The sequence below is a fragment of the Myotis davidii genome, unplaced genomic scaffold, assembly GCF_000327345.1.
Source record: "Myotis davidii unplaced genomic scaffold, ASM32734v1 scaffold59, whole genome shotgun sequence".
Taxonomy (NCBI): domain Eukaryota; kingdom Metazoa; phylum Chordata; class Mammalia; order Chiroptera; family Vespertilionidae; genus Myotis; species Myotis davidii.
This window is the reverse complement of record NW_006293001.1, coordinates 9,010,585-9,027,189: the sequence shown is the minus strand read 5'-3', so window position 1 is coordinate 9,027,189 and position 16,605 is coordinate 9,010,585. Positions and strand designations below refer to the sequence as shown.

Below are 16,605 nucleotides of genomic sequence, written 5' to 3'. Positions count from 1 at the left end.
GCAACCTGGGCATGTGCCCTTGGCCAGAATCAAACCTGGGACCCTTCAGTCCGCAGGCCAACGCTCTATCCACTGAGCCAAACATTACTGGCCAGGGCATTATATCTATTTAAATGCCATCTAAAGTAAATGCATTTACACAGTTTCTTTCTAAAATTAAAAAAAAGAAGTGTTAAGTAATTTTAAACTTCTGTATTTAAAGTTAAAAATAACTATCTCTTTTTAAAAAAATGAAGGGTGTGGATAGATGGTCTAAACAGATTACTAATAGTTTAGATGAGTTAACTAAAGCAACGTTTCCCAACTTTTCTCAAGTTATAGCACACAGGGACAGGTATAGAAAATGGACAAAGTGTTGCTGGCCCAGAAATTGCAGCCACGCAGGCCACTGATGGCTGCCCCAAGGGTTATGAGGATCCACATCTAGGCACACGTATGACCAAAAGTGCCTGTGTGCCTGGGCTGGGAACCTCTAATTGAGGAGAGGTTCTAGTTAGTGGCAGAGCTGGGAAATGGATGCAAACTTCTCATCAAGGTATTTTCTACTATATCACAACTGCTCTGCATGCTTTCTGCTCTAAAATTCAATTTTATATGCAGACGTGTCTATACTTAAGAATAAAGAGGATTTTCTAACATGCTTAAAAGAAAGATACCTAACCTAGTGATTTATATCAAAGCTGAATATTAAAAACAGTTCTTACCATCAGCAAATGTTTGACTATTTTCTTTGCAATTTTTCAGATATGCCATTCTTTTACATTTAGTTTGTAAACTCTCAACAGTAATTATCTTTTGCACAGTATCTTATGTATATGTTAATCAGTAAATAAAGAATAACAATGAATTATACACACAACAAAGGAAAAAAAACTAGATTTAAAGTAAGACCACATTCTAAATAATTCTAAAGGTGATAAAAAAAATTTATTTTTAAGTGTTGATTTTTCAGAGGTAGAGAAGATTCCCTCCTTAAATTACAAATTCTCTACTAGCTAAATAGAACCTTAATGTACACTGTCAATTACATTAGAGGGTCATAAGAGACATTTCATTCCAAAGAATGATTCTGTCCTGCACCCAGTGTTCATGCTACCAGAGAAAAAATTTACGACGAAGGCATTCCACCTTTTACCAAGCGTCCAATATACCACCTTCAAAAATCAGAGATTATAGATGCTAACCCCGTTGTTTCAATTGCAAACATACATTAGATTTCTCTTGATCATTCATCACTGGACTGAGGTATAGAGTGGGTGTTAGAAATGAAAATTTACCTATTATGTGCCAGGCCACAACAAGAAGCAAGGAACTCCAAACTCTGCATTTTTTTTTTTACTACACCCCAAAACAGTGATGACTCGGTCATTTCTACAAATCCAATCAGACATTATACACACAAACGCATCCGTGGGACCGCATGGCACTTGGAAGATTACCCACGATTTCCCACTTATTAAGGTCTGGATCGTACTTTTCAATGCTCTGAAGATAGGTTCCCTTTGAATAGGAATATCCCCCAGTGACATAGATACATCCATTCATGATGACAGCACCACACTCCATCCTCCTTTCCATCATGGGAGCTATCTCTCTCCACTCATTTTGTTCAGGGTCATAGCATTCCGTGATTGTAGTTTGTCCGCCAACTAGATAGAGCTTACTTTCAAATGGTACTGAACACAGTCCATATTCTATTAAAAAGAAAAAAGCAAATTTTAGTAGGATAACAAACAAAAGGGGTACCTTAGGGTGGTGATGTAATGATCCTTTATAATTATGCATACAAACATAGAATAGTCGTGACATTTTGACTCCAGCACACACTACCACAACACTGGGCCATAAGACCCATTCCCTTTCACCTGCCATGCTCTCTACCACATTACCCTGTTTTAATTCTCCCCATAGCACTTTTCATGATCTGGTGTGTGACTTGTTTCCTGTCTCCCTGCCGTCTGCTCCATTTCCAGTTGGAGAATGGCAAGTGTATGGACCCAATGAGTGTTTGTTGGATCAATGAATAAATTGTACCCTTTGCCTTCTGTGCCTAAATGTGCCCTCCTGTGATTTTGTGAAAGAAAAGCTTTATAAGCCCCTCTCCAGAAAGAGACAATGTGAGATCAAAAATGTGATTTCTTCATTAAGAATGGAAGACAAATTCTTATCAGTTAAGTTCTTGCTATCTAGGTTTTAAAGGCTAAGACTCAGAAGATGGGCACTTTTGCTTTGAGTCCACATTCTGTTATTGTCAAGTTTCTGACAAGAAAATAAGAATTTTCCCACCTCTGAAAAACCCATTTGTTCCTTTCCAGTTATATACACGTAGAATTTTTATTGGATTTAGTTGTTTAAAATATTTGTGAAACATTGTTTATATAAAATTCGTGCACTGGTAGGGTCCCTAGGCCTAGCCAGAAATCAGGGCCAATCAGGTTCCCCGCCTCCCTGCCTCCCCCTTCCCTCGATCCCTCAGCGCCCCGCCACGTTTTGCACCGCCCCCTGGTGGTCATCGCACATCATAGCGAGTGACTGAACTCCAGGTCTCCTGGTCAAACTCCTGAGGGGACAATTTGCATATTAGATTTTTATTATATAGGAGGATATGAATCATTCCATCAAATGGTTATTGTTAAAATTCACGATGACACAAAAATTTTATGAGCTGATGTGATTCAACAATGAGTTCACGAGGCTTTTCTTAAATTATTCAAAGTTGACCAAAAAACCCTCTATTTGTGGTTTGTATATTAAGAGAGATATCTTGCCTAGCTGGCATGGCTCAGTGGTTGAGCATTGACATATGAACCAGGAGGTCACAGTTCAATTCCTGGTCAGGGCACATGCCTGGGTTTCGGGCTCCATCCCATGTGGGGTATGCAGGGGGCAGCCAATCAATGAGTCTCTCTCATCATTGATGTCTCTGTCTCTCTCTCCCTCTCCCGGCCTCTCTGAAATCAATAAAAATATATTTAAAAAAGAAAAGAAAGATATCTCAATCTTCCTATAGCAATAAATACATTTAAAATAAAGTGATTCCTGCCCTAGCTGGTTTGGCTCAGTAGATAGTCAGCCTTTGGACCGGAGGGTCCTGGTTTCGACTCTGGTCAAGGGCATGTACCTCAGTTACAGGCACCTCCCTGACCTGGGCCTTCTCTCTTCCACTCCCTCTCAAAACCAAAGAAAAAAATATCCTCAGGTGAAGATTAAAAATAAAATAAAATACAGTGATTCCTGATAATTTTTCCCATTACCCAAATACAACATAAAGTTCTATTGCATTGATGGAAACTCTTTCTTCTTCAGCTGTAACTGCTTTGTTTCTTGTTGTCACTCTATGAAGTAACTGAGGCCCAGGGGCTGAATCTTATTTATTGTGCTCTCAGCACTAAAAGTAGCATATAGAAAGCACTCAGCAAATATCTCAGACAAATGAATAAATGAACAATTTCAAACCAAGCATGGGAATAGTGCTATTTGTCACGGCTCTGAGTTTACACACAAATATTTACTACAAATGCATGGCAGTCTGCATTAGGTATTACATGAGTGAAGTGAAAAAACCCATGAAGGATTCAGAGACAACCACAATATTTTCATGTATGAAATACTCATTGAAATGATTTCAAATTTTTTTTTCCTAAGCAGATGTGAGGAATGTTATAGATTTGACGTTGACCCTGGAGTGACTGTCAACTCCTTTCTCTCCCTCATTTCCTGTATCTAATCAGTCAAGATAGCAATCACTCTCTGACTAAAGAGACCTATACAGCTTATGTAACATAACGTCCTTATCCCATCGGAAAGTGAGAACCAAGAGCTAAGCTGTTACTAGGAAGAGCCAGGAGAGAGCTCTCTTCCCACATGACCCAGCCACCCACCGCTTTTTCTCCTTTATCACTTACAGCTGCTTCGCTGTTCTTCATGCCCCCTTCTTCCTCAACTCAACCCTTAACTAATGCTATTTCTCAAGGTTCTGCCCATAGCTGTACTGTTGGTCCCACCCTCCCATGACATCTCATTCATCCCCACACCCATAGCCATCACCTCCAAGTAAACAACTCCCAGATCTATATTTAGCTGCATTCTTCCTCCTGAGTTGCAGAACCGCAATTCCTATTGCTTTCTGGACAGCTCCTCTGGTTATCCAACTCATTGGATATCCAGCTCATTATCGCTCCACTTCTCCCTTCCTATTGGCCTTCAATCCTCCCCATCCTCCCAGTCAACCAGCCAGAGACCTTGGAATGACTGTCAACTACTTTCTCTCCCTCATTTCCTGTATCTAATCAGTCAAAACAGCAATCACGACCAATTCAATCAATGTCGAATCTATAACTTTCCTCATATCTGCCCATTTTCTACTCCACCACTTCAGGCTTTCAGCATTTCCTACCTGGTTTATTACCAATAGTTTTAGTAGATCTCACTGCCGTCTTTCTCCCAATCTATTCTAAAAGGAGCTCTCTTCTTAAAACTAGAACGGATCACACCCCATTCTCTTGCTCTGACATCTCTCACAGTTCTCCATTTTTAAATTTTCCTGGCTCATATTTCTTCCTGACAGCAATCACTGTGGCCAAGTAGTGGTTGTTGCCTTAGATGACGCTTGTATGCTCTGCAGCACCAGTCTCTCCAGGAATCGAGAGCCATCCAAAGCCCTCCCTGGTACACTCCTCAACTGAACTTTCCCATCCAGTCTCTCATTCTACCCTCTTACATCTCATTCATATATATCTACTCCAGGAACTGAAATAAACCTGGAACTTTCCCTTCTGCCTTCCTTCACTGGCTAATTTTCTGCCAGAAAACCTTCCTCAAAAACTACCTTCCTTAATTGCAGCCATTCTTTACGGCCTAAATCATAACAAGCTACTCCTGAAGCTTCTAGATTCCCCTTAATTAGACTCGAGCTCTCTCCCCCCTCAATGTCAATAGCAGGTAGTTGTAAGATTGTCTTGTATTCCCATTATGAATGTACATTTGCTACCAGATTCTGAGTTCCTTTGGTAGTAGAGACTATCCTTTAATTATCTTGGTATCTTTTTTTTTTTTTTCATTGATTCTTTACAGAAAGGAAGGGAGAGAGACAGAGAGTCAGAAACATCGATGAGAGAGAAACATCGACCAGCCAGCTCCCGCACATCCCCCACTGGGGATGTGCCCGCAACCCAGGTACATGCCCTTGACCGGAATCGAACCCGGGACCTTTCAGTCCGCAGACCGACGCTCTATCCACTGAGCCAAACCGGTTTCGGCTTATCTTTGTATCTTACATAATAATTGGAATGATATCTTTCCCCAAGTAAGGTCTCAAAAAATATGTTCGATTCCCGGTCAGGTCACATGCCTGGGCTTGAGGCAGTCAATCGATGTTTAGCTCTCACATCAATGTTTCTATCTCTCTCTCCTTACCTTATCCTCTCTCTCTCAAAATCAATTTTTAAAAAATGTTAAAAAGTAAAAGATCATGATTATATTATGTTCTAAAAACAATAGTAGTCTAAGCTATATATCTATAAGGTGGACTCAACACTGACATTCTTCAGGAGGTGCTCCTAAAATGCTAAGAAGCATACCTTGTACCTGGGAGGGTGGGTAGGGCCTGGCAGGAGGGGGGTAAAGGGGAGGGAAATGGGAGATAGCTATAATACTATCAACAATACAAATATATTTAGAAAGAAAAAAAGAAGCAGACCTTGCTATAATTTAGACGATGTAGATCCAAATGCCTCTAAGGCAGTGGTTCTCAACCTTCTGGCCCTTTAAATACAGTTCCTCATGTTGTGACCCAACCATAAAATTATTTTCGTTGCTACATCATAACTGTAATGTTGCTACTGTTATGAATTGTAATGTAAATATCTGCTATGCAGGATGGTCTTAGGTGACCCCTGTGAAAGGGTCGTTTGACTGCCAAAGGGTCGCAACCCACAGGTTGAGAACCGCTGCTCTAAGGGCTAAGGAGATAACAGACTAGCAGAATGAAGCAGGCTAGGGGTAAAAACAACAGCACGGGCCCTAGTTCTGTGATGTGAGGAGGATGGGAGATACTACTGACATCATCTAAAGGCAACAGCCACTAATTGGCCACAGTGATTGCTGTCAGGAAGGAATATGAGCCAGACCTGCCAAGTTTTCTAAGACCAGAAATCATGGTTTTTATTTGAAATCTCCTGAATTTTAAATATTGGTAACAAGCCAGTTCAAAAATATTTTAAACACTGTAAGAGCCAAACAGAATATTCCATGCAGAGTGCTAATTTGATAACTTTGTTTCTTATATTACTTCAGGGAAAAGTCTAATGTAAATCAAAACTTTAAAAATTGGATTATAGCCCTGACCGGTTTGGCTCAGTGGATAGAGCGTCGGCCTGTGGACTGAAGGGTCCCAGGTTCGATTCTGGTCAAGGGCATGTACCTTGGTTGCAGACATATCCCCAATAAGGAGTGTGCAGGAGGCAGCTGATCGATGTTTCTCTCTCATTGATGTTTCTAGCTCTCTATCCCTCTCCCTTCCTCTCTGTAAAAAAAATAATAAAATATATTTTTAAAAAATTGGATTATAAGTTCCCCCTGATTTATACTGTAATTTAATATTTATTTCTAATTGATTTTTCAATTTGTCATGGCTTTTCACACCTTGGCTTAAATCTCACTGACTTTTAGGCTTTTTCAAGCAGTGAACAAGTTATTTTTAATTAGAATATGCTATGGGATATTTATTTTTCAAAGAACTCCTTTATGAAATAAATATTATTTATAATGTAAATAACTATCCTCTAGTTTGTTAATCTGACTTTTCATATATTGGATTTTCTTTGTAAAGCTAAATCAAAGTAATAGCTAACTCATAAGGTTAACTGGAGGATCAAATGAGATAATAGCGTAGTTGTGAAGAGCATGGTGTTCCCAGGCAGATTGTCTGGATTAAAACCTCACCTCTAACGAGCACTAGCTGGCTGACCTTGGGCAATTTATTTACTGTGTGCCTTAGAAAATAGAGATAATAATAGCATCTAGCTCACAAGATTGCGGTAGGGTTTACGTGGATGAACACATGTAAAACTATTGGAATAGTTAGTTCCTGGCACATTCTTACTGAATAAATGTTAGCTATTACTCAATATGAGCTGTTAATATTATTTTCCATTATAACTTCATTGGTCATATGGAAAGTGGTGGGAGTCTGCGATAGTACATATGGGCTACTAGGAAACAGTCTCTCCATTCCATGATATCTTCAGAGCCAGGACAGCCTAAGGCTGAAGTGTATTCTTATGCAAAGCCCATGACCTACGGAGATGCAGCCCCTGATCCAGGTGTGCTCGACCTGAACTGTGAGATGACATATGTGACCTATGGGTGTTAGTAGCTGCACTGGTCAAAAGCAGGAGAGACTGCTCCCTTAAGGAGAGGCAGCCTGCTTAGTAGTTACAGCACAGGTTATGCAATCTGTCTGAACTGAATCCTCATCTGTCACTTCCAAACTGTGTGTCCTTGGCAAAGGTACTTATCCTTTCTAAGCCTCCATTTCCAAATATGTAACAGGTAAACAATACCTACTAACAGGGTTGTGGTTAGAACTTAAGGTAATATTACATGCAAAGTGTTTAGTTAATACCTGGCCTATGAGAAGTGCTCAAGGTTAGCTGTTACTATTACTCTCAGAGGGTTCCAGCTTGTGAATTTCAGTTACGCTCCCCAGTAACCCACATGGAAGCCTGATGCTATACGGAAAATGACAATAAGTAGTATGGTGATTTGGTGATATAAATCTTTCCTAATGAAAAACTTAAACATAAGGCATAACTGTAACAGGACATAGCTTATGCTTTCCCCAAGTTCTTCAAAGACACAAGTCAAAGAACAAAAGACACCAAAGAAAGCAGGCCATTCCTTGTGGGCAGACATGTCCCCTTTATGGTTGTTAAAGTAAGGCCAACATAAGGCTCTACACATGGTAGGAGGGAGTGCTTAATAGTTATTGAAACCCAGAAAGAGTATGCTTCTAAAAGAAGAAAACATCTCCTGCTGCTAATGTCCTGAGAGCTTCAGTAAACTTGTCAAAGTCCACAGAACCAGCAGCAGAGCCAGAATCACTGGCAGCTAGGCTGCTCTCTAAACCCAATGTCACATGTATGTCCAGCACTGGCAGTGGCTCCACCGGTACCCTTCCCAATATTTGATAGACTAGTGCCTTTTATCTGTCTATAAAAGTTATGTTTTATATAATGCATGTAAATGAAAAAAAGCACATAAGGAAAACAAAAAAGAATCTAGGTAAAAAAAAATGTTTCTTTAATATACTTTTGATTTCAGAGAGGAAGTGAGAGGGAGAGAGAGACAGAAACATCAATGATGAGAATCATTGATTGGCTGCCTCCTGCATGCCCCCTACTGGGGATCGAGCCTGCAATCTGGGCATGTGCCCTTGTTCGGAATCAAACCCGGGACCCTTCAGTCCGTAGGCCAATGCTCTATCCACTGAGCCAAACCAGCTAGGGTTGAAAAATTTTTTTAAAGAAACTACTTTTATTCACAGAGGCTTAAAATGTATGTTGTGTAATGACATGAGGGGAAGTATCTGTAGACATGATCTAATCTGAATAATCTAAATTGTGATTATTGTTACATGGACACATGAATATTTTGAGCCTTTTAATTAAACCCATGTGTAGTCTACTGTAAACTTAGCGTTTTCCTATTTCCAGCCCATTTTTAGCCATCTCTCACACTAATAGGCTGTATCACGACCTGCACTATTAAGACAGCATTTTGTTACCTGGATGGGGACCAGAAGTGATGAGGCTCCATTCGTTGATATCCGAATTGTAGCTCTGGACCTTGTCATAGGTGCAGCTCCCCCTGTAGCCACAGTGTCCACCAATGACGTAGATAACTTCATGTAAGACACAGGCCGTAGCATTTCCCACACCTGTGTGTTAATTAAAATCACATCCTCAGATTGATCTTTCATTCTGCTTTGCAATGAATAACTGTATTGTCTTTGTTATGGATAGTAGATATAAGGCACTGTCCTAGGTGCTCTGAGGGACAGAAGAATGAAAAAGAAAGGCTCCTGCCCAGATAGCGTGTCGCAGTGGTGGAGCGTCGACCTATAAACCAGGGGTTCACGGTTCGATTTCTGGTCAGGGCACATGCCTGGGTTGCAGGCTCAATCCCCAGTTTGGGGAGTGCAGGAGGCAGCCGATCAAAAATTCTCTCTCATCGTTGACGTTTCTATCTCCCTCTCCCTCTCCATTCCTCTCTAAAATCAATAAAAATATTTTTTTCTAAAAAGAAAGGCTCCTTGTACTCTTTTAAAAGAGGATGAGACATTTACACAACTAGAACACAGGGTACAGACCTACTACTGTGGATGTGCAAAACAATGAGACATTACTTTTGACTAGGGAAATCATGGCAGGAGGTGGCAATATTTGACTTGGGCCTTAGTAGGTAGGACTTGGGCAGGCAGAGTTGAGAGGAAGCCACTGAAGTGAGGGCAAGGCAAGTGCAAAGGCTTACTGGACAATTCAAGTAGTTGTTTTGATTCTGCCACCCTGGAAGGGACGGTGACACACCTGGGGTTGACCTTGGCAATTAAAGCTGGCAGAGTAAGTTGGAGCCACGTGGCAAAGAATCCTGATGCCCAATTTAAAAATTTGCACTTGATTCAACAGGATTGTTGTTGTTGTTAATCCTCACCCGAGGATATTTTTCCATTGATTTTTTTAGGGAGAGCAGAAGAGAGAGGGAAAGACAGAGAGAATCATCGATGTGAGAGAAACACATCAATTGGTTGCCTCCTGCATGAACCCTGACCAGGGGCCCAGGCTGGGGAGAAGCCTGGAACCAAGGACCAGAATCGAACCCGGGACCCTTTGGTCTGCAAGCTCTATCCACTCTGCCAAACCAGCTAAGGCGATTCAACAGGATTTTTAAAGTTTTTAAACAAAGGAAAGGAGGGACTACAGCATTGAAGGATAGAATTGGTCCAGGTGCAAAGTGTTGAGGGCCTGAGTTAGAAGCAGTCTTGGTATAGAGCAGTGGTTCTCAACCTTCCCAATGCCGCGACCCTTTAATACAGCTCCTCATGTTGTGGTGACCCCCAACCATAAAATTATTTTCGTTGCTACTTCATAACTGTAATTTTGCTACTGTTATGAATCGTAATGTAAATATCTGATATGCAGGATGTATTTTCATTGTTACAAATTGAACATAATTAAAGCATAGTGATTAATCACAAAAAACATATGTAATTATATATGTGTTTTCTGATGGTCTTAGGCGACCCCTGTGAAAGGGTCGTTCGACCCCTAAAGGGATCGCGACCCACAGGTTGAGAACCGTTGGTATAGAGGAAGGTGCACAGCGGCAAGAGACACAGGTAAAACAGCAGGGCCTTGATGACTGACTGAGTTGAAGACAAGACGGATTCTGAGGTCCCTAGCTCAGAAAACAGGGAAACGCTGATGCCGCAGAAAAATGAGAGAGAGAAAATGGTTTCGGCAGGGGAACAAGAGAGAAAGAATGATGATGAAGCTCATTTTAGTCAAAATGTCAGCTTAATCTTTCAACCAACTTTTATTTTCGGATATTGCATGGTGGGTGCAGTTCAGGCTCCTTGTTCATTTCTACTCCAAAACAAAACTGAGTTTATTTCTTGAATATGTTTTTATTGATTTTTAGAGAGAGAGGGAGAAGGATCAAGAGATAAAAACATCAATGAGAGAGAAAACCTCATTGATCAGCTGCCTCCTGTACTCCTCCTCCCGCCCCCATCTCCACCCCCACTCCCAATGGGGATGGAGCCTGCAACCCAGTATGTTCCCTGACCGGGAATAGAACTAATGACCTCTTGATTCCTGGGTTGATGTTCAACCACTGAGCCACTCCAGCTGGGCCAAAAGTGAGTTTATAAGCAGGGCAGTTATGATGAGAGGAGTAAGAAAAGTTACGAGTTCCTAAAAAGCCATCTATTTATTTCTTCTCTGTACCTCCCTCAACCAAAAAAGGAAATTAATTTGAAATTTGACTCTACCCAATTTAAGGTCTCATTCCCCAGGAAAGAAGCTAGTTCACTTCGAGACTACAAAATAAAACAAACTGGGGGGAAAATGTTCTCCTTTCTACATAAGAACGGGAAACTAGAAGTTCAGCATGAGTCTGAGCATCAGAACCAGCCCAAACTGCACATAACTGACAAAGCGTTACCCTTCCCTGGGATGATGAGGTATAATCAGGAATCAAACCTTCAAGGTAAAAGCATAAAACTTTGACATTTCAAACCCAGCTGGTAGGTGAGGGAGGACTTTTGCATATGAGGGCCTCCCGTTCCTCTTAAGCTGTCAAGAACACATTCAGCTTTCTTTCATGGTGGATACACCATTGCAGCATTTTATTTTCAGCAAGCGTTGCTTCAAAAGTTTTTTTTTTTTAAATATATTTTATTAATTTTTTACAGAGAGGAAGGGAGAGAGATAGAGAGTTAGAAACATCGATGAGAGAGAGACATCGATCAGCTGCCTCCTGCACATCTCCTACTGGGGATGTGCCCGCAACCCAGGTACATGCCCTTGACCGGAATCGAACCTGGGACCTTTCAGTTCGCAGGCCGACGCTCTATCCACTGAGCCAAACCGGTTTCGGCTGCTTCAAAAGTTTTAACGAAAGTTCAGTAAAGTCATAGGTTTCTGCCCTCAAAGCAATATAATGTAAACTACAAAATCACTGAAACTTAAAAAAAAAAAAATCACCGAAACTTATCATTAAGAAGCAGAGGCAGCCAAACAGGTGTGGCTCAATGGTTGATCACCGGCCTATGAACCAGGAGGTTCAATTCCCATCAGGGCACATGCCCGGGGTTGCAGGTTTGATCCCCAATGGGGGGCAGCCGATCAATGGTTCTTTCTCAACATTGTTGTTTCTATCCCTCTCTCCCTCTCCCTTCCTCTCTCTGAAATCAACAAAAACATTTATTTTTAAAATTATTTTATTATTTGTATATTTGTTTTTCAACATCTTTTTTTTTTTTTTTATCCTCATCCGACGGTATTTTTCCATTGATTTTTAGAGAGAGTGAAAGAGAGAGGGAAAGACAGAGAGAAATATCTATGTGAGAGCAACGTCGATTGGTTGCCTCCTGCACTCTGCCCTGCACTCTGCCCTGGACCCTGCAACCGAGGTACATGCCCTTGACCCTGGGACCCTTCAGTCCACAGGCTGACGCTCTATCCACTGAACCAAACTGGCTAAGGCAACAAAAACATTTTTTTAAAAAAGAAAAGAAACAGAGGCAGGAATGTATCTAGGTTTACAATAACTGCTAAAATATTTGCAGTGCCCTTATTTCTTTTGTAAAAGAGGAGTCGGACAGGATTTGGAATCACCATGGAGAGGGGACTGAAAATCTGTTAAGTAGGGGTCATGCTCAGCTAGAGTCTAAAATCAGAGCAGCAATAGCAGCAGGCTGTAAGCCACCTTTCCCCACGCTACCAATCATTTCTGCACCGCTGGGCAGGAAGGAGAGTGGTTAGGATTTAAGATGAAAAATACTTCCGCCCCATCAAAGCTGTCATGTTCTTCTATAATGACGTACCTGAGTACAATGCCTAATGCTGCTAAGTGCTTCCCATGCATAAGTTCATTTAATCCTCTCAAAACTCTAAACTAAGTCATGTCACCCCCATTGTACAGATGGCCATTTGCCGAAGCTCGCCAGCAAATGAGTGGAAAGTTGGGATTTGGACTCGGGCAGTTCCATTTCAGAAGCAGTGTGCCTGATCACAAGACTATTTTGCCTCTCAGGCTTCCTGCTTGTCATCCAAGGATCATACCAGGTCAGATTCCCACGCCAGGTCAGATTCCCACACCCTCGCCAGTGTTAAAAAAGAAACAGAAAGGCCTGGGAAGAAACATTTGGAATAAAATGACACAAATTTGGTAACCAACCACCAATTGTTTTAGTGCCACTCCCCGGCACCAAAAAAATAAATGTAATTAAGATTCCAGTGTAACTTTTTTCCGGGGGGAGGGAAGGAGAGCAAGGCTAATCTAGTACCAAACAGCTAGTGCCTGCCTCTCTCTTTAACACTAAGAGACAAGACTTGAATCAAAAATGCAGAGGCTCAACAAAGAAGTGCTGGCGAGGATGTGGAGAAAAGGGAACCCTTGTGCACTGTTAGTGGGGATGCAGACTGGCACAGCCACTGTGGAAAACCGTATGGAGTTTCCTCAAAGAATTAAAAGTGGATCTGCCTTTTGACCCAGTGATCCCACTTCTAGGAATATATCCAAAGAAACCTGAAACACTAATTCAAGAGACTATATGCAGCTCTGTGTTCATAACAGCATTGTTTACAATAGCCAAGATCTGGAAACAGCCCAAGTGTCCAAAAGCTGTGGTACATTTACACAATGGAATACTACTAGGCCATACAAAAAAAAAGAAAGAACACCTTACCTTTTGTGACAGCATGAATGAACCTGAAGATTATAATGCTAAGTGAAATAAGCCAGTCAAAGAAAGATAAATACCATATGATCTTGCCCTAACCAGTTTGGCTCAGTGAATAGAGCGTCAGCCTGCAACTCAAGGGTCCCAGGTTGGAGTCCGGTCAAGGGCATGTACCTTGGTTGCGGGCACATCCCCAGTAGGGAGTGTGCAGGAGGCAGCTGATTGATGTTTCTCTCTCAGCGATGTTTCTAACTCTCTATCCCTCTCCCTTCCTCTCTGTAAAAAAATCAATAAAATATATTTTAAAAAAATACCATATGATCTCACTAATATGTGGAATCTAATGAACAAAATAAACCGAGGAACAAAAAAGAAACAGATGCATGGATATATGAAACAGACTAACAGCTGTCAGAGGGGAGAGAGCTTTTTTTTGAGGGGGGGGACTTTAATTTTGTGAAAGAAGGTGAGGGAATCAAGCAAAAATCAAACAAACAAACCATAACATACCTATATAACATATAAATACAGATAACTGTGGTGACTGCCAGAGGAAAAGGGCAGTGGGGAGTAAGTGGAGGTGGGCAAAGAGGGGGAGAATGGGGACAGAAAGAGACTTTGCTTGGGGGATGGGACCACAATGCCATGTGCAGATGATGTTTTGTTGAGTTGTACACTTGAAACCTGTATGGTTTTGTGAACCAATGTCACCCCAATAAATTCAACTAAAAAAAATAAAGCAGAGCCTGTATCTAGTTTTTGAGAGAATGTAATTTGTTATACCCTCAGGGGCCAAAACTTTCAAGGTTTTAATGAAAGATCACCCTGGCTGGTGTGGCTTAGTGGGTTGAGCACTGTCCCGTGTATCGAAAGGTCCATTCCCAGTCAGGGCACATGCCCTCACTGCCGGCTTGATCCCCAGTATGGGGTGAGCAGGAGGCAGCTGATCAATGATTCTCTCTCATCACTGATGTTTCTCTCTCTCTATCTCTTTTCCTCTCTCTCTCTCTCTCTCTCTCTCTCCCTTCCTCTCAGAAATCAAAAAATATATATTTAAAAATAAGGAAATAAAAAATAGATCTCAAAACAGGTTGTAGAGTCAGAAGAATGAATTATACTGGTTTCTAATATAAAAATGTCTTTTCTAGCCTGAGTATTCTAAACACATAAATCTCAGACAAGTTGGGGACTGCTATACTATGCTTTTACTTGGAACATTCTGCACATTATTTGTATAATCCACTCTAGTTCCTAGGTAGCATTCCAAGTAAATTCTTTTTCAAGTTATTTGCAAGAGAAGCAAGGCTGTTGGCCTAACCTTATACACCTAAAAAAATACAGAATAAGCATAATCTGCACTTACCTTTAATCATGTTTGCAATGGGAATCCACTTCTCTTTTAATGGATCATAGAACTCGGCCTCTTCTGCTGGAGCCCCTTTTCTGTAACCGCCTAAAGCATAGACACAGCCACCCAAGGTGACGGCACAGTGGTAGTACCTGGCATTGAGCATTGGCAGACCTTCCGTCCATTCATCACTTTCACTGTTATAGATCCACACTGTGTCAAGAGCTTCTATGTTATCTGTCCTGTAACCCCCAGTTACATAAATGTTGGGTCCCAAACATGTAACACCATAGCTCTCCCTAGTATAATCTGGTATTTCTGCTCCCTGAATCCACACATTTGTCAAAGGATCCCATATGTGGACCTCTGATAAAGGATGCCAGTAATAGCCTCCAATGATATACATTGTGGCTGTGGACCGCTGGGAAAGCTCTTTATGCATGGTGTTCAAAGCATTGTATATCAGAGACCGTATCTTATTTTCTGTTAGTAGGCAGCTTCTTTGAAGGCCTAAAGCTGTTTTTAAATACACTGGATCTATATCTATGTTGATAAAGCTTAGTAGATTATACAGGAAGTCAATTCGATTTCCTACATCGTAAGCAGTCCACTTAATAACTGGCTCTATGATGGCTTCTTCTTTCCAAACACTGAGATTCTTTCTGGACAAGATAAAAAGCAACTTTTCAAAGCTGGTTTCCAGAAATTCTTCTTGTTGCCATACTTCCTTAAACCTTGAACAGAGAATTCTCTGAGATTCCTTCTCTAGTTCTGGACATACGTGAAATTCTGCAAAGGAGTGCATTCCAATACAGTTATCAATATCCAGATGCCTTACCAAAAACTGCTCACAAGCTTTCTTTACTGAGAGGAACTGCAGCAGATCTGCTGCTTCAAGCAGGCTTTGAACATTTCTTTTCGTTATTTCAATTTGAGAAGTGTATGCATAATTTACAAGACCTTCCAAAATATCATGGTGGATGCCACAGATTTTTATTTTATTTTTAAATTTTTCTTTCATGTCAGCTGTGAACATTGCCTTAAAATAATTGCTGCAAGCAGCTAAAACAGCTCGGTGACAATGGAAGATTATGCCTGACGGACACTGAAGGGTGATATCAGTAAATAATCCATCCAAGTAAAATGTTTTGAATGCATCCAGAAAATCCACTGGATGCGCTGAGTCCTTAAAAAGGTAAATATAATCTTCTTGTCCTTTCAGAGCCATGGCTGCAATAAATATGAAACAATAAACGTGCTTTCAATTGTGCATATCACCTCAATTAATCAATACTAAACATTCCAATCATTAGAATGACTGCTTAGCGCCAAATAAAATCCAAAACTACACTAAGCTCAACATTCTAAATGCAAAAGGTGGATGGACTATTTCGTAATTTGGATGATGGTCCATTTAAATTCAGGGTAGCTCGGAGCCTGAAATGAAGCCCCCGGATTTTTCAATAGTCCTTTCTAGAAAAAAATATTTTTTTATTTCCTACCCCAATTACACCGGCTCCATCTGTCCCGAGCAGGCGTCCGAGACACATCCCGCTCTTGGCAAACAAAGTGCCCGAGGGGTCACCCCATTCAACCGAGAGGGGCCGGCCTCGGTTCGATCCCCATTCAACCGTTTTCGCTTTCAGGCCGCTTCGAGATGCCAAGCGGGGGATGATCGAGAGGTAATGGGACCCGAGGTCCTGGAAAAGGGGAGCCCGGTACCTCTCCGGAGGGAGGAAGGCGAGAAAGGAGAGCGGCGCGCCCCTCCCCGCGGTGCCAGGGTTTCCGCGCC

General features: G+C 41.3%; 1 protein-coding gene across 1 annotated transcript; it reads right to left on the bottom strand.

Annotated features, from left to right (window-relative positions):
• Window positions 1–575: 575 nt before the first annotated feature.
• Window positions 576–16,599, bottom strand: KLHL23 (kelch like family member 23). Its single transcript, XM_006766541.2, has 3 exons — window positions 14,829–16,599; window positions 8,786–8,938; window positions 576–1,694 (listed from the first exon to the last, which is right to left on the bottom strand). The coding sequence occupies exons 1-3, from the start codon at window positions 16,039–16,041 to the stop codon at window positions 1,384–1,386; spliced, it is 1,677 nt and encodes a 558-aa protein (XP_006766604.1). The 5' UTR covers window positions 16,042–16,599; the 3' UTR covers window positions 576–1,383.
• Between the last annotated feature and the right edge of the window lie 6 nt (window positions 16,600–16,605).